General features: G+C 41.1%; 1 protein-coding gene across 5 annotated transcripts in view; it reads left to right on the forward strand.

Moving 5' to 3' along the window:
• The window catches only part of CRAMP1 (cramped chromatin regulator homolog 1), a 50698-nt gene that overhangs the window by 4782 nt on the left and 22131 nt on the right, over positions 1-23785 (forward strand). For 4 of the 5 annotated variants that reach the window (XM_062626687.1, XM_062626683.1, XM_062626685.1 and 1 more), the window contains exons 3-10: positions 11004-11197; positions 12728-12881; positions 15031-15114; positions 16691-16739; positions 19231-19316; positions 20049-20172; positions 21243-21324; positions 21775-23040. In XM_062626687.1, the coding sequence (XP_062482671.1) occupies positions 11004-11197; positions 12728-12881; positions 15031-15114; positions 16691-16739; positions 19231-19316; positions 20049-20172; positions 21243-21324; positions 21775-23040 (2039 nt within the window). The remainder of the gene's footprint in view (positions 1-11003; positions 11198-12727; positions 12882-15030; positions 15115-16690; positions 16740-19230; positions 19317-20048; positions 20173-21242; positions 21325-21774; positions 23041-23785) is intronic. The other variant, XM_062626684.1, reaches the window with a different exon arrangement.

The raw sequence follows: 23785 nt of genomic DNA on the forward strand, positions 1-23785 counted from the left end.
AGTCAAGGTGATGGCTGCAAAGGTCATTTTTGACATTGGCCAGTCAGAGTGGCTAGACCACACTTCTCCTTGGTCCAGTGATACCAGAGACTTGGTTTTACCATAGTCTGTCAGTATTGCTATTGTAACCCTTAAAATTTTATTAACCCCTAAAATTTTATTTAAGTGGTCCTGGCTTTAGAGTCTGTGTATTCTAAAATGAAAACTCTGTCAAAGGCTATTCCTAAGGAGTGTAATTAAAAAAAACTTAATTTCTTTCGAACTGTAGTTACTCAGTAGACATTGGCTTGTTGTAGACATGTCTTTAAAAGCTATTTAAAAATGCTGTTATTTTCTGTCTGTTACGGATCCCTTTTTTCTTTTGGCATTTGTCCTTTCAGGGTGCTTCATTGTAGTAAAGTATTGATGAAGTAAACCTCACTGTAAAGGGCAGGAAGAGTTTGCCTGCTCAGAGGCAATTTTAGTATGGTTCAGGGAAGACTGTTGATAGCAGTTCTCTAGTTCTGCCTAGTAGAATGTACAAATGTACTGCTAATTTTCAGATTACGCTGACATAATTTTTTAATCGAGTGTTTGGATTTTCTCTTGCTATTTGTCTACTGAGTTGCACTTTCAAGTTAAAGGCAAGAATGCCATAGAAAGTAGCATTGTAAAATAAGCTTTGAAAACTATTTTACTTCAAACAGCCATTTAGTTTTGAATTGCTGAAAGTTTTATCAAATTTCCTGCACAAATGTGTAAATCTGTGCATTATTTTTAGAATGGTTATTACCTTATTTTAAAATGTTGGTCATCTTTTTATTGTATTTTCAAGTTTGTAGCTTCCACCCCAACTAATGCACACCTTTTCAAGTATGAATGCCTGGAAGTAAGTCTTAAAGTGACTTGCATGAAATCAGAGTAACTTGAAGGAATAGTGAGTGAAGACAGCTTATTATGAGAGTTCAAAAGCAGGGAGGTTCATTGAGGGAGAGGAAGCAAACCAGTCTAAAGATGAAGAAGAGGGATTTTTGAGAACTTCTCAAATACAAATACACCCCAGAGCTGTGGAGCCCAGGGTTTGAGGTGTGTTCTGGGGCTTTTTCCATTAATCAGGTGGTTGGACTATGCATGTGTATGTTTTGCCCACCTTGGTAAAAGCAAATATGGGATACATTACCATCATATGCCATAGATTTAGTTTGAACTAGAGTGTTCCCATTTCCACGTTTTTATCCATTTTCTTAATGCAGGGTGAAGTCAGGAGGAAATAGTAACAAAATCTAATGGTGGTGAGCTGAAGCTTGAAGATGTCTTTCATGTCGTTGCTCTGGATTTATTCATAAAACGTGCAGAACGGCCTAAACAAGTATTTGGATCTGTTTTGCAGTAATAAGCAGCTCTTTCTTGAAAAAAAGAGTTATTCAGCTGAAAGAATTAATTGAATTAAAACATTCTCTCTTCTGGCATTGCAGAAAACTTGCCAGACACCAGTCCAGTTTGTTTCAGTGCACTGAAGTTGCATGTCGTGTACCATGTGAATTAAATCGGGTACTGTCCTCCCCTGTGGAAAGAATGCATATACCATGGTACCTAATAGATATACTTACAATACAATTTTTCTGTGTCTTGCCAGATTTGTATGCTGCAGAACATTTTGCAACCTTCATTTGAAATGCCATTCCTCCAGCATTATTTCTCTAGGGCAAGAATGTCCAAAAACTACTGGCATGGTCCCCTGTTCTAATATTCTCCTTCATTCTGTCTGTCTCATTTACAGTAGGTACTTGTCCTTCCATCCCATCCTGGCACGTTTTTCTTTCATTCTTTGTCTTCCCATGTACCCCAGTTTTCCTTCCCTCCCTTTGAAAGTGGCTCAGGACCAAAATTCCGCAGTATCTCATCCCAGACCACAAGAGGAGAATTCTTCCGTGTGCCCTGTGCAGTAGCTACTGAGCTTCAAAAGGTGGCTGCCCACAGGGTTGGTTTAGGTGGAACCTCGTATGAGGCTTTATGGGTGTTTTTTAATGGAAGCATGAGAGAATAATGATTTACTGGAGATGCAGGAATAACCAAATTTATAATAAACCATGTTTATTTTTTACAGCTCTGCATGGTTAGCTCAGGTAGTGCTGTGTTTGGTATATCATATATTAAATATATACTGCCTGTAGAAAAGCAAGTCTTGGGTTGAGTTTTGTTGTAGACTCCAGTTAAGAACTGGTGGTGTGTTTGTTTAAACATACTCAACAACATCTTGGTTGTGCAAGTCTTCTAAATAAGAGAAGGAAAAAGCTGGGGTGTCTGTATCCTTGTATGACAGTTACCTGTTGCGTTTAAAACATGACAGGATGTTGATTCATAACAAGAGCACTATCTGGTATAACCATGCCATATGGTATAAGCTGTCCTGGACTTACCCTTCTTAGGTGAACTATTTACTGAGGTGGCCCATGAGGTAGAAACTTTTTTTCCAGTTACGATATTGGTACTCAGAGTGAAGTGTGGACTTGCAGGGGATGTATCTGTGTGTCTCCTTCTCTCATCTGTTATTCTCTCATGCTATTCTCAGCTACATTTCTTGGCGACAAAAGTAAATTGTATCCAGCCTGCAGCTTTGTTGGGTTGTGCTTACACAGAGCAAGTGGCTTCTCTTAAATTCCTAATGCACACAGTTTCTGTGGGATCACCTAATTCATGTCTTCACTGAAGCAGATGATATAGTATCTGCCATTAGAAAGATACGTGGCTAGAAATGGGGCTTGTTTACCAGGCAGTCAGAAAGAAAGTTTAGACGTTTATCTTTGATTGCTTTTTCATTACAGTTGAGTAAATGCTTGTGAAGCTTTCTGGAAAGTACAGATGATGGAAGCTTACCCAGCTCTGTTGGCAACAGATGCTTTGATGTACATTTCATGAGACTGCTGAGCAGTAATGCAGATTTGTAGAAATAAAAAGGTTGTTGAAGGTGCTTTCTGTTAGGGCCTTCTAAATGGGAATCTTGGTGAAACCACTTTTGAAGGGGATCTTGTATAGTTTAGCCTTGCCATTGGCTCCTGTATAAGACAGAAGAAAGAATGTTCTGAAAGAAACTTCCTGGCACATTACACGTTGGCATTCGCATCCTACGATTTGGGGAATGAGTTCAGTGTTCTGACACTCAGCATTTGTGCTGGGGCATGCAAGAGCATGGGAAAGTACTGTCTTGTTTATAAAGCATTCCCTCATGGATGTTCCACCTGCAGTTGACTGGTGACTCCTGAAGAAGCTGAGATTTTGCAAGCTAAGCCTGTAGAACACCAATGGGAGAAACCAGCCTGCATATTGAGATACATGCCAACCCATGAAGTTCAACAATGAAAAGTGGAGGGTCCTACAAATGGGTCAGGGCAGTCCCAAGCACGGCTACATTTTGGAAGGAGAAGTGATTCAGCAGCCCTGTGGAGGACTTGGGGGTGTTAGACGATGAGAAGCTAAGCATGAGCCGGCAGTGTGGACTTGCAGCCCAGAAAGCCAACCGTATCCTGGGCTGCATAAAAAGGAACATGACCAGCAGGTCGAAGGAGGTGATCCTGCCCCACTACTCTGCTCTTGTGAGACTCCACTTAAAGTACTGTGTACGGTTCTGGTGTCCTCAATGTAAGAAGGACATGGAATTGTTGGAGCAAGTCCAGAGGAGATCTGTGAGGATGACTGGGGGCTGGAGCGCCTCCAGCATGAAGACAGGCTGAGAAAGTTGGGACTGTTCAGCCTGGAGAAGAGAAGCTGTGTGGAGACGTCAGACCAGCCTTCTGGTATCTGAAAGGGCCTACAAGGATAATGGAGAGGGACTCTTCAGCAGGGACTGTAGCAATAAGAGAAGGGGTAATGGGTTCAAATTGAAACAGGGTGTTGTGGTTTAAGCCCGGCTGGTAACCCAGAACCACACAGCTACTTGCTCACTCTTCCCCCTTCGTCCCCCCTCTCCCGGCAGGACGGAGAGGAAAATCAAAAGAGTATAACTCCCGCAGGTTGAGATAAGAACAGTCCAGTAACTAAGGTGTAACACAAACCACCACTGGTACCACCAATAATAATAATGATAAGGGAATTAACAAAGGAAGAGAATACAACTACTCACCACTTACTGATGGATACCCAACCCAAGCAGAGATCTACTCCTTCTGGGTGACTGCCGCCAGTTTATATACTGGGCATGACATGCTGTGGTATGGATTACCCAGTTGGCTAGTTTGGGTCAGATGTCCTGTTTCTGCTTCCTCCCAGCTTCCCCTCCTCCCTGGCAGAGCATGATACTCAGGAAAGTCGTTGGTCAGAGTAAGCATTACTTAGCCGCAGCTGAAAACACCGGTGTTATCAGTGCTGTTCCCAGGCTGAAAGTCAAAACCACAGCACTGCACCAGCTACTAAGAAGAAGAAAAGTGACTGCTACTGCTGAACCCAGGACAGTATCTGCCCCTTATTCCATACCATTCAGGTCATGCTCAGATCCCACATTTTTCAATATACCATCCCTCGTCTCATATACATATATATATATATATACACATACACATATATCCACACACACACAGATAACATTCCTTTAGTGCATGGACCAATCCTTATAAAGCTGCTGAGTTCATCTAGTCCATGATGTTGGGCTCCATCTCTTGTAGCAGTCTTTCAGAGTAGGAGAGACAGTGTGTGGTGTTGGATTGTTGCCTGCTGATGACACCGCGGAACTCATCTGGTAACTGCTGAGCTTTACTGGTTCCATCAAAGTGGTCTTTGTTGGGATGATGGCTGGAGGGAAGTCAGGGCCAGTCACTGGTGACCTGAAGACATCTAGTTGGTGGGCTGTAAAAGTGCTACGTAGCAGGCAACACCATATAATTGAGTTCATTGGCTGTTTTCCCCTAAAATCAGATCTCCTTGAGGTACACATCGGACTTGCCATCTTCCCGCATTACCCACCAAGTATATCTGGGTCCCTGAGCAAAAGCAATCCCACAAGTGGGTTTGCCTTTACCTGAAGCAGGAATAACCCAGACTGTCTTCCCCAGCAAATTCTTTATGTGCACCACAGGAACTTTGTACCCCTCTACAATATATAAAATTTCTGACTGGGCTGGGCCAGCCCTGTTGGCAGATCCTCTGGTGGCCTTTGGTAAGTATGTATTCCAGTGCTTGAAAGTTCCCCCATGCATTGCTCTCAGTGTAGTTTTTAACAGCCCATTGTACCGTTCGATTTTCCCAGAGGCTGGTGCATGGTAGGGGATGTGATATACCCACTCAATGCCATGCTCTTTGGCCCAAATATCTATAAGGTTATTCCAGAAATGAGTCCCGTTGTCTGACTCAGTTCTCTCTGGGATGCCGTGTCGCCACAAAATTTGTTTCTCAAGGCCCAGGATAGTGTTTGGGCAGTGGTGTGGGGCACAGCATATGTTTCCAGCCACCTGGTGGTTGCTTCCACCATGGTATGCACATGGCGCTTGCCTTGGCGGGTTGGTGGGAGAGTGATAATCTCAATCTGAAGCCCTCCCCATATCGTCCTCCATGCCAAAGAGGTTTTAACTGTTTGGCTTGCTTAATTGCAGCACATGTTTCACAGTCATGAATAACCTGGGCAATAGTGTCCATTGTTAAGTCCACCCCTCGATCACAAGCCCATCTATATGTTGTATCTCTGCCCTGATGGCCTGAAATGTCACGGGCCCACCGGGCCAAAAATAATTCACCCTTATGTTGCCAATCTAAGTGAATCTGAGCCATTTCAATCTTAGCAGCTTTATCCACTTGTTGGTTGTTCTGGTGTTCCTCAGTGGCCCAGCTCTTGGGTACATGAGCATCTACATGGCGTACCTTCACCACCAGTTTTGCACCTGGGCAGTGATATCTTTCCACAGTGCAGCAGCCCTCATGGGTTTACCTCTGTGTTGCCAGTTGCTCTGCTTCCATTGCTGCAACCACTTCCACAGGGCATTTGCCACCATCCATGAGTCAGTATAGAGATAAAGTACCGGCCACTTTTCTTGTTCAGCAATGTCCAAGGCCAGCTGGATGGCTTTCACCTTGTCAAACTGACTCAATTCACCCTCTCCTTCAGCAGTTTCTGCACCTTGTCGTCAGGAGCTCCATGCACCTGCCTTCAATCTCTGACACTTCCAAAGCACTGGAGGGACTCACTGGACTAGATATTTGCCCATACTGTCCCACATACCCTGCCACTCATGGCTGTCCATCCTTGGGAAAATATCTTGGTGGTCCTCCTATATTGTTATCTAATCCTAGACAAGACTTGAGCCGGACCCTGCTTAGCTTCCACGATTGGACAAGATTGAGTGTTCTCAGGGTGGTCACGCCATAGGCAAAACATAGCGAGCATGTGCAGCAACAAGCTCGTTCCCAGTAAGAGGAGCAGGGTGCTTTCAAGGGCATTGAAAGGATATTCAGGATCTTTAAATCTTCCAGAATCTGCTCCCACTTTAAATAGCCTGGGGAGGGAATGCCTCCTTCATAGGTTGACCACCCGAGGAGGGAAGAAAAGATGTGTAATTGCTAAACAGTCCTATTATATACCTCCCAAAGTACAGAAGTGATGACCACACTGGGAACACCTACCACCCCCGATTCATGATCAATGAGTCGATTGTATTACAAGTCATTGCCATGAAGTACAGTGAAACAATAACCCTAGCTCAGGCCCCCCAGCTGATAAACACTAAAACAGCAAATACCGGCTATAAGTGAGGTACAACATGCTGAAACTCTGAGATCAAGAGCAACAACTTTGAAAGGCAATAAATCAGCATTGTGACGAGTTACTTAATAGTGAAACAATGAATGCTTACCACAAATACGGTTAGATGCACTCCAGTCAGGTCTGTTGTTATCTCAACCCTTTGTGCCCCACATTGGGCACTACAAAGAAGTGTCGTGGTTTGAGCCCAGCGGACAACTGAGAACCACACAGCCACTCGCTCGCGCTCTCCCTCCCGCCGTTCCTGGATGGATGGGGAGGAGAATCGAAAGAATGTAACTCACATGGGTTGAGATAAGAACAGTCCAGTAACTAAGGTATAACACAAACCACTGCTGCTGCCACCAATAATAATACTAAGGGAAGTAACAAGGGAAGAGAATACAACCGCTCACCACCTGCTGATGGATACCCAGCCTGACCCAAGCAGTGATGTAGCCCTTCCGGGTAACTGCCCCTGGTTTATATACTGGGTATGACATGCTGTGGTATGGAATACCTCTTTGGCTAGTTTGGGTCAGGTGTCCTGTCTCTGCTTCCTTCTGACTCCCCCTCCTCCCTGGAAGAGCATGATACTCAGGAAAGTCCTGGTCGGAGTAAACATTGCTTAGCAACAACTAAAAACACCGGTGTTACCAGCGTTGTTCCCAGGCTGGAAGTCAAAACCACAGCACTGCACCAGCCACTAAGAAGGAGAAAAATGACTGCTGCTGAACCCAGGACACAGGGGAAGTTCAGGTTAGATATAAGGAAGAAGTTCTTCCCTGTGAGGGTGGTGAGGCACTGGAACGGGTTGCCAAAAGAAGTGGTAAATGCTCCATCCCTGGCAGTTTTCAAGGCCAGGTTGGACAGAGCCTTGTGTGACATGGTCTAGTGTGAGGTGCCCTTGCCCATGGCAGGGTGGTTGGAATTAGATGGTCTTAAGGTCCTTTCCAACCTCAACTATTCTATGATTCTATTCTAGGATTTACTCTGGGGATTCCAGCTACTGTGGATGTAGAATCTGTCATGGATAGGAACCGGCTGCCATGTAAGAGCTGCCAGTGGAAAGCTGAAAAGCAAACCCTAAGATGAGGTAGAGCCTGGAAGGAAGAACTTGTGGCTATAGCCATGATTAGACACTGATGCTGTCAGTGACATGATTATTTGATTCCATGCAGTGTTATCTTCATATCAGTTTTCTTTTAATAGCAGTCTTTAAATCACATTATATAAATTTTTGCAAGTGTTTGTGTTTTGTTTAGAAATACAAAGACAACAGCTTTTTCTACAGAAAACAGAGCTTGAGATGATGTCATGGTGTTCACAGATAGATGAAGTTCTAATAATGGGGCATACAGGCGGGTAGATAAAATTGGATGAAAGGAATGAATAACTTCCTCTGAAACACTGGTGTTCTAAGCCATGACTTTTTGGGGGGTTATAGTTCGTATAGTTGATATATAGTTATAGCTGTAATTGTCTGGATGTACAGTCCAGTGGCTGAGTGGAATGGCGGTCTTGTCCTTGTCACATCTGCAGCATTCTGCTTATAGAAACGATTTTCCTTAGACCAAGCACCTATGTAGATGGTTAGAGCAAGGCCCCTTCCTCTCCCATGGAGCTCTGCAGCAGTAAGGGTCTGGCTGCCCTCTGCAGACCCTGTTGTTTTAATGCACTCTTAAAGTTTTAAATAGTCTATTGTTGGGAACTAATGATCATCCTCATCTATCATTTGTGAGAGTATGAAGACTTGTTAGCTGTTCTGTGTGTTACAAGAATCCCATACAGTAAGATTGAAAGAATGAATTTATGGGATGTGATTCAATGATGTATGACTACTTTTTCTTCAACCTATTACCCTCAATTGGTTTATAATACTATGTTTTAGGGTATACTTCAATCTGCTACCTTACTGAGATCCAGTGAACTCTAGGGTGGATTGTGGTAACCCAGTGAGAAGCAGTGCCATGCTCCATAGTAAGAAAGTTTATGTGAAGGACTGATAGAGCAAAGTACTTAATTCCTGGAAGAATTTAATGGCATATAAGATCTCTGTTGAGGTGACAGTATATTGGAATTTTTAGATCTTCATCTACAGTACTCTAAACAATTACCTGGATAGGACATCTTTTTCATTGGGAGCTTGCTGCGCCAGGAGAATGTAGATTGAAGTCAAGCACTTGTGTGTTTCAATTCCCCTTTCTCAACCAAAGACTTTAAATATTAATATTTGTATTTCTGTATCATGAACGCTGTGGTATTCCAGTCCCACACTTGCCAAACAAAGAAGCAATTCTATGTCTTTAAAGTTGTTGGGTTTCTCCTCAGCCATTTGTTGAAGTGCTCAGGGTTTGTGATGGTTTCCTTTTTATTTTAAGGATTCTTTTTTTTACCTTCACAGTAATTGAAAGTTAAGCATTTTAATTCTGGCACTGTATCAGTGGCTGATGAAAACTTTAGGAAATAGAGAAGGTGTTTGAGAAGTTGGATTTCTCCAAGATGTCCAGTTCTTTCTCATGTTTTGCCTCCCATGCATCCCTAGGTGACAGTCATTTTCTTCAAAAGGATCAAATAGTCATTTCATAGAAATAAAGAAACATTAACCTTAAAATTGTTGCAATATCTTATTTGTTGTCGAGTAAATATTTATTGTGTGCAGGAAAAAAATTTCTTCACACACATCTTACTGCATTCCAGGTTTGGTTTCAAATGTTCTTCATCACTTGAACAAGCAGATTTTTAGGATTAGGAGAAATATGGTTTTGTCACCCAATGGAGTTACTTTCAAATTGCAACTGAATAGTTACAGTTCAGATTTACATACAAGCCTTTTAAATCTCTAAAGCATAGTAAGCCTGTAACAGTTGATTCTTCTGATATTCTTTGTTTGAATAATACTAGGATTATCAAACTTGGATATTCTGAGACTTGAATGAGATCTATATGTATGTATAGATATAAAACTACTGACTTTGTTAGGTAAACAAGCTGCTTTACAGAACTTGAACGATTTTGAAAAATAACATTTTAAGCCTAAATATGATGGAACTGTGACAGTGTGTAAAAATGGAAAACTAGTTGGGACCACTGTATTGTGCAAGCTGGATTTATAAGCAAATAATTGACTGGCCTGAGTTTATGTTTTCTCTTTTATAAAGGTCTGTAACTGGAATTAACATTCTGATAATCTTTTACAGTGTCAGCCAAGCACAATGTTTGGTTTCATTTCTGTTGTCAATAGATCACAGGTTTAAGGTTAGTTGCTAATATTTTTACTGATCAAAATGTCTTTCAAAGACTAATAGTTTCACAGGTAATTAAACAAAAAAAATAAAAAGGATTATTCTTCTGAATCAAGGTGAGAGAATGGCATCTTCCAGCAGTAGATGTAGTTCTCGCCTTCCTGCAGTTTCTCCATCTCATTTTCTTCCATCTGCCCTACTTACATGAACAGCAGATTCTCTTGGTTCTGTCAGACTTTATTCTCATTCCAGGATTTCTGATCTTTGGGATTTGTTTTTTTTGTGATCTCTGTTCCTTGGCGTGCTGATAACCGACAAAGGTATAATCAAGATGACTCTTCTGTGCCTTTTTTTCAAAACTGCCAGAACGATTTGTGGAAAAAGGGGTTGAGAGTTTGGAGAAGCTCAAGGGAAGGAGAAGGAGTTGGGGACAGCTCAAGGTATCCCTTTCTCTGGAATACCTTTAGCCATCCTAGATGAGCTCAGTGTCTGAGGTGGTGCTCTTCACACTGAGGATCAGGCTCTTGAGATTGCTGATCCATTGTGATGTGATGAACTTCAGTGGACATGTTTCAGTCCTTTAGTTACCACAGTTACTTTGGAGGCAGTAGGATCAAGACCAAAGACAAGGGTGTGGACTTCCATCTGTTTTCTCCTGGTCATTAGTTTGCTTTATTGTCACATGCATGTTCAGCATCACTCAGAAGTTCTCCTCAGCTGCAAAAGGGCAACTTTGAGCACATCAGTGTATAAGCATCGAAGTATATGTTGTCTTTTAGAGGTTGCTTTGGTGTATTCCTGCTTATCTGTCTTATATCTGCCATTGAAGCCTTCCCCTTGTTTTTCACTCTTTGAGATTTTATTTCTTTAACACAAATCTTGTTATACAAAAATTGTGTTTCAGGTGAAATATCTTGAAATAAAACCTGGTACAGAAGGGAGTGATGAAGAAGGAGGAAATTCTGAGTTCCTCAAAATTCCGAATTCCTCACTTGCCTCTACCCATGAGCCATCCTCTTGGTTTAATAGTCATTCTGGTCATGCTTTTTTTGCAGCAGTAGATAATGGAGCGACTGCATCTGGTGGTACATCAGGAATTCCTCCCAGCAATCCTGCTGGGAATTCCAAGTCAGCAGCAAGGAACCTGGGCTCCTCAGCTGGAGAGAAGGAGGAAGGAAAGAAGGTCAGGAGGCAGTGGGAATCGTGGAGCACAGAGGACAAAAATACTTTCTTCGAGGGACTGTATGAGGTACAATAACACACTTAGATGGCTTCGTGTAGTATCTGAGTATTCCTAGAGGAGGTTGATGCATTTGAGATTTTCATGATGAAATCACACGTTTTTGTACAACTGGCTATAAACCAGCTGACAATAAAAGCTCTTTTTGTGAAATATTCTTGTTTTATTCATAAATGTTTATAATAATTTCAGTTATTTTTCAGATCAGCTCTGTTTCAAATGAAGAATAAAAACATAGCATAGTGTCCCCATCCCAACTTTCAAAAGCAACACATTTATTCTGTAGTATTCTCAAACAGGAAAGTAAGTCCTGTTCTAATAAGAACAGTCAGCACTGTACTTGGACTTTGGTCACAGAAGGGTTTGAACCAGTTCACAGTAGTAAGTCTGAGAGACAAGGAAAAGTTAAATCATCTTTTATTTCGTATGACATGTACGATGTATTCCTGGTTTAGGATTACTGTAAGAGCACTTCTGTTATGAAAATACATACTAAACGGGAAAACAAATGCAATGCTGGTGAGGGTTTTTTCTGCATGTGTGGATCTTCTTACAACTACATTTTTTAGTGGTGGGCATGATTCACACATAACGTGTTGTGTGGAAAAAGTGAACACTTTTAAACCACTGTTTTATTTCTTTACCTCCTCTAACTTGCAGTGATGTTCCTGGTAATCATGTAATCTTTAAATCACTTCATCACTCAAAACTTACAACTTTTTTCCCTAAGGTGGATTTGGGACTCCATCCCAAAATTTGGTCCCCCATTCCCAATTATTTTGTGTTGCTGCCTTTTAAAAGAGGTTCTCACACTCTGTATTTGAATCAATTCCAACCTCTTTTGAATACGAAGAAATTTTGTGATAGCAGGAGGTCTGTGATACTATATATAAAATAAAATTTTCCTCTTTTGAACTCCAGTGATTTTACAGGAGTTAATTAATTTTAAAGGGACACTTAAGTGTCTTGGTTTTACCCTGAGAATAAACTTTGGACTGACCTACAGTGTAAAATTGTGTTTTCTGTTAGAATTTTTTACTGCATTATTTGAAACTCAAATTTTACATTTCTAATGATTGGAACATGAAATTTACTGTAGATAAAAGTTGAGCTGTTATATATTACAGGCTTTTCATTCATCCTAGTTAGAAATGGAGGTAGGAGGGAAAATGCAGAGGAAAGTAAAGAAGTCTGAGGGAGAGAGTTGAGATTTTCAGTCCTGCTGCTCAGCACATTTCTGAGTAAAGTTGTTTGGGTTGTTTTGTTTGTTTTTAAAGTTTGCTAACAACGTACAGTTTTTATTTTGAAACAGTGCAAGAAATTGGAAAATTATTAATTTGGCATCTGAAATGCACTTTATATAAAATAAAGTATATCACTGTCATTCTGTTGCTGTTGAGTTTTGTTACCTGAGATTTTGTCGATGACCTTGAAAATCTAATTTCCCAAGAAGAACCCCCAGAGTCATTGTTTGTGTTATCTTATGACAAGACACAAGTTTGGTTTTGAGTAACTGTATTTGTTTTATTTATTATTTAGCATGGGAAGGACTTTGAGGCTATCCAGAACAACATTGCTCTGAAGTACAAGAAGAAGGGCAAACCAGCAAGCATGGTGAAGAATAAGGAACAGGTCCGCCACTTCTACTACCGCACCTGGCACAAGATCTCCAAGTACATTGACTTTGATAATGGTGAGTATGGAATGACATGGGTTTAGCATAGAGCTCACAGCCTCGTGAGGGTTAGAGTCCTGCTTTATAGTGCTATCATGGAGAGTAGGAATGCTGGAGATCAGAAAATGATTACTGTACAGAATGTCTGTGAACGTGCTGTGTTCATGTTGTTTTCATCAGTGTGGCCATACTTCATGGGCTTTGGAAAATGCTTTGCAAAAACTGGTATTTGTATCGCTGCTTTTATATGAATACACCACAGCACAATAAACACTGATCCTACCATTAATACTGGAGACAAGCCAGGTTCAAGGGAATACAGGGTTTTTTTCCCCTCAGGAACCCACCTTTGAGGACAGCTGCCTAAATGCTAGTCAGGCATGACTTCATTGTGCAAATTGACTTCAGCCCTACTTTGCACTTCTTGAGGGACAGTAGAAGTTAAAAAAAATAAAAATGTCTGATACAAGTGTAAATGGTGAAATATTTGCTCACACTTTAAATAAGCCTTAAACTGTATGATTGGTTCAGTAATTTAGGATTCCCACTGCCATATTCCCCTCTTCTATTCTTCCCCAGAAAAACAAAATCTGGAAGTCACAAGTACTGCTAATGGTGTTTTGTAAAAATGATACTAATGTATGATCGCTGATAATGGATTTTTATCAAATTTGTCCTATTCAGTAATGGGCAGTGAGAAGTCAAGTCAGTTTGTGGGTAGCCTCATCTGAATAATGGGTTAAAGAAATTTATTTCAGAGTGAACAGATTTTACTGAGATCCAGTTCTTTTCATTTTTAAGGTATGGAGAATGTCAGTTTTCTTGTTAGCTTGTTGACCAAGTAAAGGTCTCCAGGGCTTTCCAATATTTCTGATGCTCTGTTCCAAGTTGCATAAATAATGGCAGTTTCATGGTGGTTGAATTTTCTGATCCTGATACAACGCTCTAACATCAGCCAAAGTTGGGGTAGTAAATTCATCTGTGATTTGTTGCCAGAGCCTCTCCAGTTAAACTCATTAATGAGAGATGGAGATGGCTTGAAAAAATCTGAAGGAGTGGAAAGATAGTGTATGATATAGTCTCTTTAATGAAACGGTTTTGTCTGTTCCTGAGATATAGATGGACTGCGATGTAAAGGAGTACTTACACACGTAAAACACCTGTCAGAACATGAATTTTGGAGTTCTTTTTTAAAGCAAGGCAGTATTTTAAAATGAAAGAAGCCATTAGCATTTTGTTTAAAAACAAATGTTACAGCAAACACAGTATGAAAGAACTTTAAAAAAAAAAGAATGTCATGAGGAAACTTAGTCTGTTTTCTGGATAATGTGAAGTTCTATATCTATACCTGTAAGGTCTGAGATGTCATTGGCTGAAGGAATTTAAGAATTAGTACAAGAACTTGGTTAGCCTTAGTATTAGTAGTAATATGTGTACCTGGGTTTTGAGGTTAAATGAGTCTGCAAGTCAGAGAACTGAGTTCTCGATGAACAGATAAGAATGACTATTCTAACCTGTTTTGTAAACGATGAGACTGTCTTTCCACGCTGTCATAGATATTTAGATCTATTAGCAATAATAATGTCCATGTCATCTGTGTTGGTGAGAAAGGAGGAAGAAACCTTGGAAGGCTGAATGAAATGTGTGCAATTCTTCATATAAAATCTTAGAATCTAGAACTTGCATTAAATCTCTAAAGTGAACTTGTGCACAGAAATATTTTTTGTTTTCTGGAAAATTCACACCTGCTTCTTAATTTTCATAGAAGAAAGAATTCTGTATGCATTTTTCTGGGAGCATCTGGGCATCTCCTTTAAAAATCATAAACAGTTAAGTAATGCCAGAGTTAGCTTTATTATGAATTAGCTTTATCTTCCATATTGAATTGTTGCATATTTGTTTAAATCCTAGAGAAGCAGCTTTTTCTTTCCTGTAATCTAAAAAATGTTGTATTTCCCAGATATTTAAGTCACCAAAAGGAAATCGGTGAACTTGTCTCATTATGGTGTTTCTTGAAACAGAACTCAGTCTGATCTTCCATGAGATGTTTGTCTCATTGAAAATACAAATAATCTCATTTTCAGTGTTGAAATGGGTATCTGCAGTGTAGTAACTGTGTAGGGGTACCTGCAGTCTGCATCTCACTTCCACTTTTTCTGCTTTCCAGTGTTTTCTCAAGGGCTGAAAAAATCCTCCTTGGAGCTTTATGGCTTAATCTGCTATGGGGAACTGAGGAAAAAGATTGGGGGATGTGAGTATGAATGACTTAAAATTGTTATTATATGGTAGAATCAGAAGTGACTACCCTTGAAGCTGACAGTGTCTATCTTGAGTTACTCAGAGTTTGTGGTCAGTGCATTCTATTGCTGTGATTTGTTGTATCTTTTCATTAAATGTATTTGTATTTTTAAAGACCTTCTTAGTCTGTTGAATCAGTCTCTTTTTTTCTTTAAAAGATTCCATTAGCTTTTGCTATCTGTGGGATACACTGCATGTAATACCTGCAGATGACAGATAAAAATGTGTGCAGCTCAGGTTCTCTGTTTTAGTCTTGAAAACAAAGCAATTAAATGTGTAAATGATCCCAGAACTTGGTGGCAGATAAAAAAGCAAATCAAATGTTAGAAATCACTGGAAAAGGGTTTACAGAAGCAAATGATTTACAGAAAGCAGATGAAATATTAGAAAATAGTAGGAGAAAAGGAAAGAATGGAAGGCATCTTTTATCATAGAATCATAGAATGTTTTGGGTTGGAAGGGACCTTAAAGCTCATCCAGTTCCAACCCCCTGCCATGGGCAGGGACACCTTCCACTAGACCAGGTTGCTCCAAGCCCCATCCAGCCTGGCCTTGAACTAAAGCAGGGATGGGGCAGCCACAGCTTCTCTGGGCACCCTGTGCCAGGGCTTCACCACCCTCACAGGGAAGAGCTTCTACCTAAGAGCTCATCTCAATCTCCCCTCTGTCAGGTTAAATCCATTCCCTGTTGTCCTGTCTCTCCAGACCCTTGTCCAAAGCCCCTCTCTAGGTTTCTTGTAGCCCCTTTAGGCACTGGAAGCTCCTGTAAGGTCTCCGCTTAAGGAGCCTTCTCTTTAGGCTGAACAAGCCCAGCTCTCTCAGCCTGTCTCCAGAGCAGAGATGCAGTTGCTGAAAGTGGTTTGTTCCCCTCTCCCGCCTCTTCTCTTCCCCCTTCCTCTTGTGATATTCACCTAATTCCATCTTCCCAGATATTGAGATAACCTACATAAGAGCTGCCGAGACATACAAGTGTATCGTGAATACTTTCAGCATTGCTAGAGGGAGGTTAATTGTTCGGTAAGCAGATTTGGCCTGACTGTAATAGGAACTATAAATCAAGTTCCCATTATGTCCATTTAAAAAAGTAAAACTGTAAAAGAATTACACGTTTTTTTTATTCTTTTTGTTCATTTTATCACATTCAACACTGAGGACTCGATGCTCTTTCAGTACACTGAGCTGCCTTAGCAACAGTGATTGAGCAGGAAGATGAGGAAGCTTTTTAATATTGTGGTGTCAGATTAATGCCCAGCAACCCAAGATGACTGTATTATGTAATATGCTGTATTAATGTCCAGCACCCAAGCTAGGGTTATTTAATCCATGAGTAAAATGCAGTTTTTGTGGCAAGGATCATGTAAAGCTTGCACATTATGAAAATAGAAACTTTTCAGCATGTGTGTGTTATAGCGTATTTATGCACATTAATCCTATGTGAGCATAAAATGTAATAGCTTGAAAACTGATCTGAGCACTAAAAAGGCCGTGACTTTATCACTTCAAATCCTAATTCACTGTGTTGTCTCAAGGTATGGATGACAAGAATGCAGTAAAACTCAACGAGCTCATTCAAGCTGGGTAAGTAAGAACTTATTCCTGAAACTCTTAAAACCAGGTTGTTCATCAGCTTGACTGTTGAGTTGGTCATCCAGAGTCTAGGAGACATTTCTTACTTTAGAGCTACAGTTTGACCTTTTCCATTCTTTGTTTTATATGCTGTTTTTTCTCTCTTTACCATGTAAATACTCCTCCCTAAGAGTATTCTCTTCAAGAAAGAATTATGGGATTGCAGGGTTCAGTCTTGGCAGTGTACTTCGGGAATATGGAAGGGGCTAGAAGTTGCTGTACTATCGTAACTTGTGTGAAATCTCTTTGAAAGAATACTGTTTGAAGTGGTGTGACCATTAGTCAGGCATCACTCAGCAGACATTGGTTTGTCCTAAGCGTGTCTTGAAAAGCAATTTGAAAATAGTACTATTTTCTGTCTTCTACAGACCCTTTTTTACTTTTAGCATTTGTGCTTTCACGCTGTTTCATTGTAGCAGACACATTATTGGTGAAGTTTATTGTCAACAGGAGAAGGAGTTTGCCCACTCAGCAGTTGCTGATGTTTTGCCTTCACCTTATATAAAATGGAGAGTTGCTATTGCGCCTTTCTGTTGTTCAGAAACTGAGTTTCCAAATGAGTTCCATACAGTTTATTAACCTTTCCTCTCCTGGGAGATTCATTTTGCACAGTGTGCTTCTGTCGTGCAGAGCTTGGGTATGATTATTTATGAAATCACTTGTTTGTTTTTCTGTTAGTTTTGAATTACAAGAGAAATTTCCATTTGGCTTGGGTTTTGTACACTTTAATGTGTGCAATCTTAGCAGTAAGTCTTTCCATATAAAGAAATGATTCTTAAAGCAAATTACCTCTTTAAATTGGAGTTACCACTTAAAATGGGCTCAGGATGACCTTTTTTCCCCTGTGTCCTGAGCATCTCTGGATTCATATATGAGCAGTCATTGTTCTCTGTGTTGTACTGGAGAGCCTTTCTAATACTGTGTCATCCAAATAGATTAAACCATAATTAATGAGGCTGATGACTTGTAGCTAGCTGTAGCATCAGTCTAGCCCTTGGCATGATTAAGGCCTTACTTCTAATTAATTGTTAACAAGGACTAATGAAGTTAATGTCTGTGAAGTCTATGTGTTTATTCTGAAGCTAGTCTTGTAACAAATCATTTTGAAAGCAGTTGTCTTTGCATATGAAAATATTAATGCTCATCTTCTAACCAAGAATGACAGTGTACGTATTATTAACATTCTTTGGCAGTTCAAAACTCTTGCATAAGCTTTTTGTCTTCCAGGTGGGAGACACATCTCTGCTTCCCTTTTTCTCTTGCATCTTTACCCCATTTGGTGGGTAAACCTTGTCAGTCCAAGAGGAGCAAACTCTGCAGGGAGGCAGTTTACATCTGTGTTGCCACCTGGATGTCTACACCCTCTGAATTAATCCCCTAGCACAAGGAGGGCAGCCTCACAGCTCATACAAGCAATCATGTCACATATATCCCACTAGATTGAACTTTCCACTTTGCTCAGGGATGTTACAGTTCTGTGATCCCCCTCTCTGTAAACAGTTCTTTTTCCAATACCTAGCACATTTTTCAAGTGTGGTCATCTCAGTCTTAGGTCTGGGTTCACTTCTGCTGTCCTTTTGTGAATTTTCCTGTTAGCAGTATAGACAAGTGCTCTTTCTGCGTGATGTTGTCTTCCTTACAGCATAGGAAAAAAAGTAAGATCCTGCTGTAGGAATATCTCCCATAATTTCTTTCATTTTACTTGCAAGGACTTATGTTCAATCCTGTTGATTCTATGCTGATTCTTATTGCTTGAAGTATTAGGTAGTGAATACAGCCATCAGTGACTTTGGTCTCAATGTCTGCCTTCTAAGTCTCTAAAAAGAAGACAGGGTTGAGTGAGTGAAGAAATCAAATAGTTCCACTGTGCAAATACAAAAAATGTCCTCTTGCTTTTAAGGGTATTTTATAGCTAATTATGTGGTATCGAGGCTAAAAGCCAGTGAAATCGTACTGTAGAAGTTACTTTGTTCAGATTCCAGCACAAGCTCTTAGTCCTAATTTTTGCAATGGATGTGGTGTTAGTATTCCAGAGTGGAAAACTCTTCAGAAACTTTAGACTTTTTCTTCCCATAATAAAGAGTTTGGAGTATAAAGAGAAGACTAAAGCAAACCCACTTGTCTTTTAGGAGGAAGCTGTCTCTAAGGGTACTGCTGAAAACTAACATAATTCTTTGGTCTGCTTTCTGGTCTCCTTTCTGACCAGGCAGCCCTGTGTTTCTTGAAAGCCTGTAAGAGGAGGGTCACAAGAGTAGCATTTCTAGAATTAAAAGGAAGATGATAGAAAAGGTTGAATGCTCTTGTGAAGCTGCACTGCAAACCCTTCCGTTTGTTTGGTTATTCATATAGCTGTGATCATATTTGGCTCTGTGTCCCTGTCATGTTTGTATTCACAAACTTTCATTAACGGTGCTTGTAAGTACTTCTCTTTCAATATATTCAGGGCTACGACTGTTCGTTACAAAGGCAGAAACCTTCGTATCAAAGCTCCAATGTGCAGGGCTTTGAAGAAACTCTGTGATCCAGATGGTGAGTAAGAGATGCTGGGACATGAAACGGTTTTAACAGATGAGCAGAAGAAAATGAGAGAGAGTGTAGGGCTACTCTTATGTGTCCAGCACTGGCAGGGGGGATTTGAGCTATTTCCCATTTGTGGTAGGGATGTGTCCCTCTTGTCCTACTTATCCTGTTTGCTTGTATAATCCCAATAACTTTAGGACCCACCCAGCTCTTTAGTCTTGGAGTATGTCACTAGCTAAACTAAAAAGGAAGTAGTTACACCAGATGAGATTGCTACTGGTCTACCAGTTGTGCTTTTGCTATGTGTAAAGTTTAGTCCCCTGTGCCAGTGAATAAGCAGTAGTATGTTTTTTAGCATTGAGCATTTTTTACTTTTTTGTTTTACCTTCTCCAGTTCAACTATATGTGAAATTTTTATTTTTTCCTTCCTTCCCCCCAGTAGGAAGAATCAGTGCAGTTTTAAAGTCTGAAATGGTGTACTTGTGCAAACTTTCCAGTCACCTGATTTTCACACTGCTTGTTCAACTGGAAGCTCCAGTACCAGTGTATTGCAGTGGTAGTGGAGTCCTCTGCAGTGTCCAGGGAAAAAAAAATCGTACTGGAACAGGAGGCAGTCTAAGGAGGCAGGCTCCGCTGGTGGATCTGAGCTGCCTTGGTTGTCTGGAGGCGATGCTGATGTCTGTGATGCTTTCTGTGTTGTCCTTGCTTAGATCCATGCTCTTTGTGCTTCATCTCCCTCAGGTGTTAGTGATGAAGAGGACCAGAAGCCAGTACGTCTGCCCCTCAAGGTCCCTGTGGAGTTGCAGCCACGAAATAATCATGCATGGGCACGAGTACAGAGTCTTGCCCAGAATCCACGGCTTAGGTAATGAGGAACTGATGGTGGTGCTCAGAATAGGGAAACATATGAGCAGCATTGTAGCTTCTTCCTCTCTCTTCAGGGTTCTCTTTGCCAACGGGGCAGTTCAACTTTGAGAATGCAGTTTGCCTAAATGTAGTTGTCCTGAAGGTTTTTGCAACCAGAATACACAATTGTTATAAACAGACTTGCAAATCATATTGCCACTGTTCTTTGTATTTTCTGAGTAATTAGTGTAGGAGATGAATTTACTTTGTGCTACTTACACTCAGTTGCCAGAGCAGAGTGCAAGTGAACTGGAGAAAAGCAGCACTAATTCTGCCAAAATTTGTATTGAATGTTCCATGAGACAAAGACACAGGAAAGTAAAACGATAGAGGTGCCTACACCAAGACTCAGTGGTTCAGTTGAGACTAGCAGAAAGCGAAGTATTTGTTGTGTAATCTCTACCCTGCAAAATGTAGTTGGTGCTGTTGTTTGTCATTGATGAATGCTCATCTTGTACTTACATCTTGTCCAAAACTGAGAGCAGAAAACATGAGGCCTCTGTGATGTTGATTGAGGACTTCAGTGTAAAGAGCAAAGATCACACAGAGAGGAGAATGAAAGTTGTTAGCATTAGGTTTACTTTGTAAATTGCTTTGAGAGCCAATATTAAACGTTTGGGGCGTTTTGGTGCCCCTTTCTCTCTTTTTTTCTGTACTCCATGTGGTAGCTTTGTGCCTTGCTTGCACCTCTGCAGTTCAACTAAATCTCACCATCTTTTCCTGTCTTCTTCCATCTGGAGAAATTAGTATCTTGAATCATGGCAATCAGATTTATCTGATAGGCTTTTAGAACTTTCTCAGTTGTGAGTTACCCAGATTTTAACGCTGTGGGATAAAATGTGTTTTTTTGTTGTTTTCTTTTTTTTCTTGGATTTTTTTTGTGGAGTTTGGAAGTGGTGAGTGTGTTCTCTGGGCTTGTATTCCAGAATGTCAGTTTCTTTCCTGAATTCCCATTCTAGCATCAAGGCTGTCATTTGAACTTCGGCTGACATTTCTTCTGTTCCCTTGCTTTGTTAATCTTGCATGCAGGATGATTGTGGAGTTACATCGGAAAGTGTCCAGCCTTATTGAGTTCCTGAAGCAGAAGTGGGCTCTCCATGAAGTGCGTATTGTATCCTTTCTGTTTTTTAATTTGTGAGGCTGGAAGAAGTACCCGTGTAGCCCTTCAAACTTAGAACAGTGTCAGATGTGTCAGACAGAGGTTACTGCACAGGAGGGGAGTCTGGTTTGCTGTGCAGTGACACTGGGGTTTTCTGCTTGGTTCTGTTTGGGCTCAATAGTGGAATAAGATTTTTTTTTTTTTAATTACAATGATGTCTGAAGTAATTTTGTCTGTAACAGAGATTTAGTTTGTGCTTGTATCAAGTCTTCATTGTAGTCTTTATCACAACAAAAGGACTTAATTTTTGATCAGAGAGTCTTGATAGCTATGCTGGATAGAGAACATGTCACTGAGCAGCTACTATTTTTTTTTTCACTTTTTAAACTTGCAAAATAGGTGCCCACGTGCTTGTTTGGAGAGGGCAGGTGATTGTTCTATTCTTTGACACATCTCATTTAGCGTAAAACACTAGAAGAACGGCAGTTTCAAGACTCCAGAGACTCAGAAACAAGGGGCAGCTTCTCAGAAGAGAAAGTGATGCTCCATCTCTTTCCAGGAGAGAATTGTACACTCACTCCGCTGCCTGGGGTAGCCAGAGTGGTCCACTCCAAGGCTTTCTGCACAGTGCATTGGCAGGAAACTGGCAAATGCAAACAAAACACGAAAGATTCTCACTTACTCCCCCCTGCCCAAATCCTAGGCATACAAAGTGGTCAGGGGACAGCAAGGGGACAGCTAAAATACCCACGGGGAACAGAAGGTAAGGGTGTTGGAAGGGCAGAGAGTACTATAGAGTCAAGCAGAACCTCTCAGACCATAGCTGAACTTTCTGCAAGCACTGAAGATGGTGCCCCAGAGCCTGGCCTGGTGGAAGAAACAACCTCAAATCTTGGCACCACTAATTCCCTCCAAAAAATGCCTTCTGGACTTCAAGATCCAGGAGGGAAGCACGAAAAGCTGAGCTCAGTGGCCTTCTGTGTGGAGGGCAGGGAGGCCCTGGCGAGTGACCAAGCAACTATGCTACCGTCGTGCAGTACAGCTTGTGCTTGCAGTAAGATTCCTGATGTGGAGGAACTCTCTCTGCTTGATCCGTTCCCACGATACATGAAGTCCTGTCAGGACCTGATTGTCCCAGAGAAATGTTCTTGCACAGACAGACTGCATGGGAAAGACTCTACTCCAGCAGCTGGTGATACTTCTACTGGGGCTTTTCCAGGCGGGAGGAGCACAGAGATATCTGACTCCTGTTCACAGCTCCCAGGAGGTGGTGTGGCTTCACCCAGCAGTGGCCCATCCAGATACGAAACTCAAGCTAGCCGCAGCCAGGGCCAGCAGCTTGATGCTTGTACCAAGGATATAACAGATACAGTCATGGAGGATTCTCAAGAGAAGCTGGGATCCTCGTTTCCACCTCCACCTCAGGGACAATCTAGTGCAAAGTCTCTCAAGGATGACCCAAGCCGGCTCTCTCAACAGGTTAGAGAAGAAGGATGGAGTCTAAGAACTTCTGAGAGCCTTACACTGGCTGAAGTCTACCTCATGATGGGCAAACCAAACAAATTGCAGCTGGAATATGACTGGTTGGCTGTCTTGGAGCCAGAAACCCAGGATGCTAGGGAGCAAACATCTGAATCAAGTGCTGCTCCTGCATGTCCAACCTTTCACAAGCAGAGACTCCTGAACTGCCTTTTAAAACTCATCTCTACTGAAGTCAATCCCAAACCAGTAAGTAACATTCATCCACGAGTTACTAAACTCTTAATTTACCTGGGAACAGTTGCCCAGTCATGTTTTCATGGTGAGTCAGTGATGAGTCTTGTCAAGATCTTTGAAGATTCCTGTTTTTGAAAAAAAAACAAACTAACACAAAGAAACCCAACCAAAACAAAAAACCCAACCAGACCACAGCCCACTTACTACAGAGTGGACTTTTGCTCAATATGCTGCATTTGCTTTTTACATGACCTTTTAGTTTCTGGTTTCCTCTGAATCTCACTGGTATTACAATGAACATTTGGTGTGACTCCTGGAAAGATCAATCATGAGGTAGGGGCTTTCTATTCTCTCTCAGGTTCATAGAGCCACAGGATAGCCCAGGATGGAAGGAACCTTTGAAGATAATCTGGTCCAAGCTTTTGTGGGAAATGGATCCTAGATGACAAAGAGAGCCTTGATCAGATTAATATCCCACGTGAAAACTGCAGGTCTTAATTTTCACTGTTTATGTAGTTCAAGTTACACTGGGTGTGTAAAAAGAATTTATTTATTTGGGCTAGCATAGCAATTATAACTATGCCTGCCACAGCAGCTTTTGTAAAAGTTCCGTGACTCTAGGATAGTTACTTATCAGACCCGGAAAAGTATCTTCTTCCTCAGACAGACAACTGGGAAGAAACTTCTTTACCTCCTTGTGTGTTGTAACCAGTGTTTAAGGTCTGGAGAAAAGAAGGCTCTGGGGAGACTTCAGAGC

The sequence above is a fragment of the Pezoporus occidentalis genome, unplaced genomic scaffold, assembly GCF_034315485.1.
Source record: "Pezoporus occidentalis ecotype Australia unplaced genomic scaffold, CSIRO_AGI_Poc_V1 ctg297, whole genome shotgun sequence".
In the NCBI taxonomy this organism is placed as follows: domain Eukaryota; kingdom Metazoa; phylum Chordata; class Aves; order Psittaciformes; family Psittacidae; genus Pezoporus; species Pezoporus occidentalis.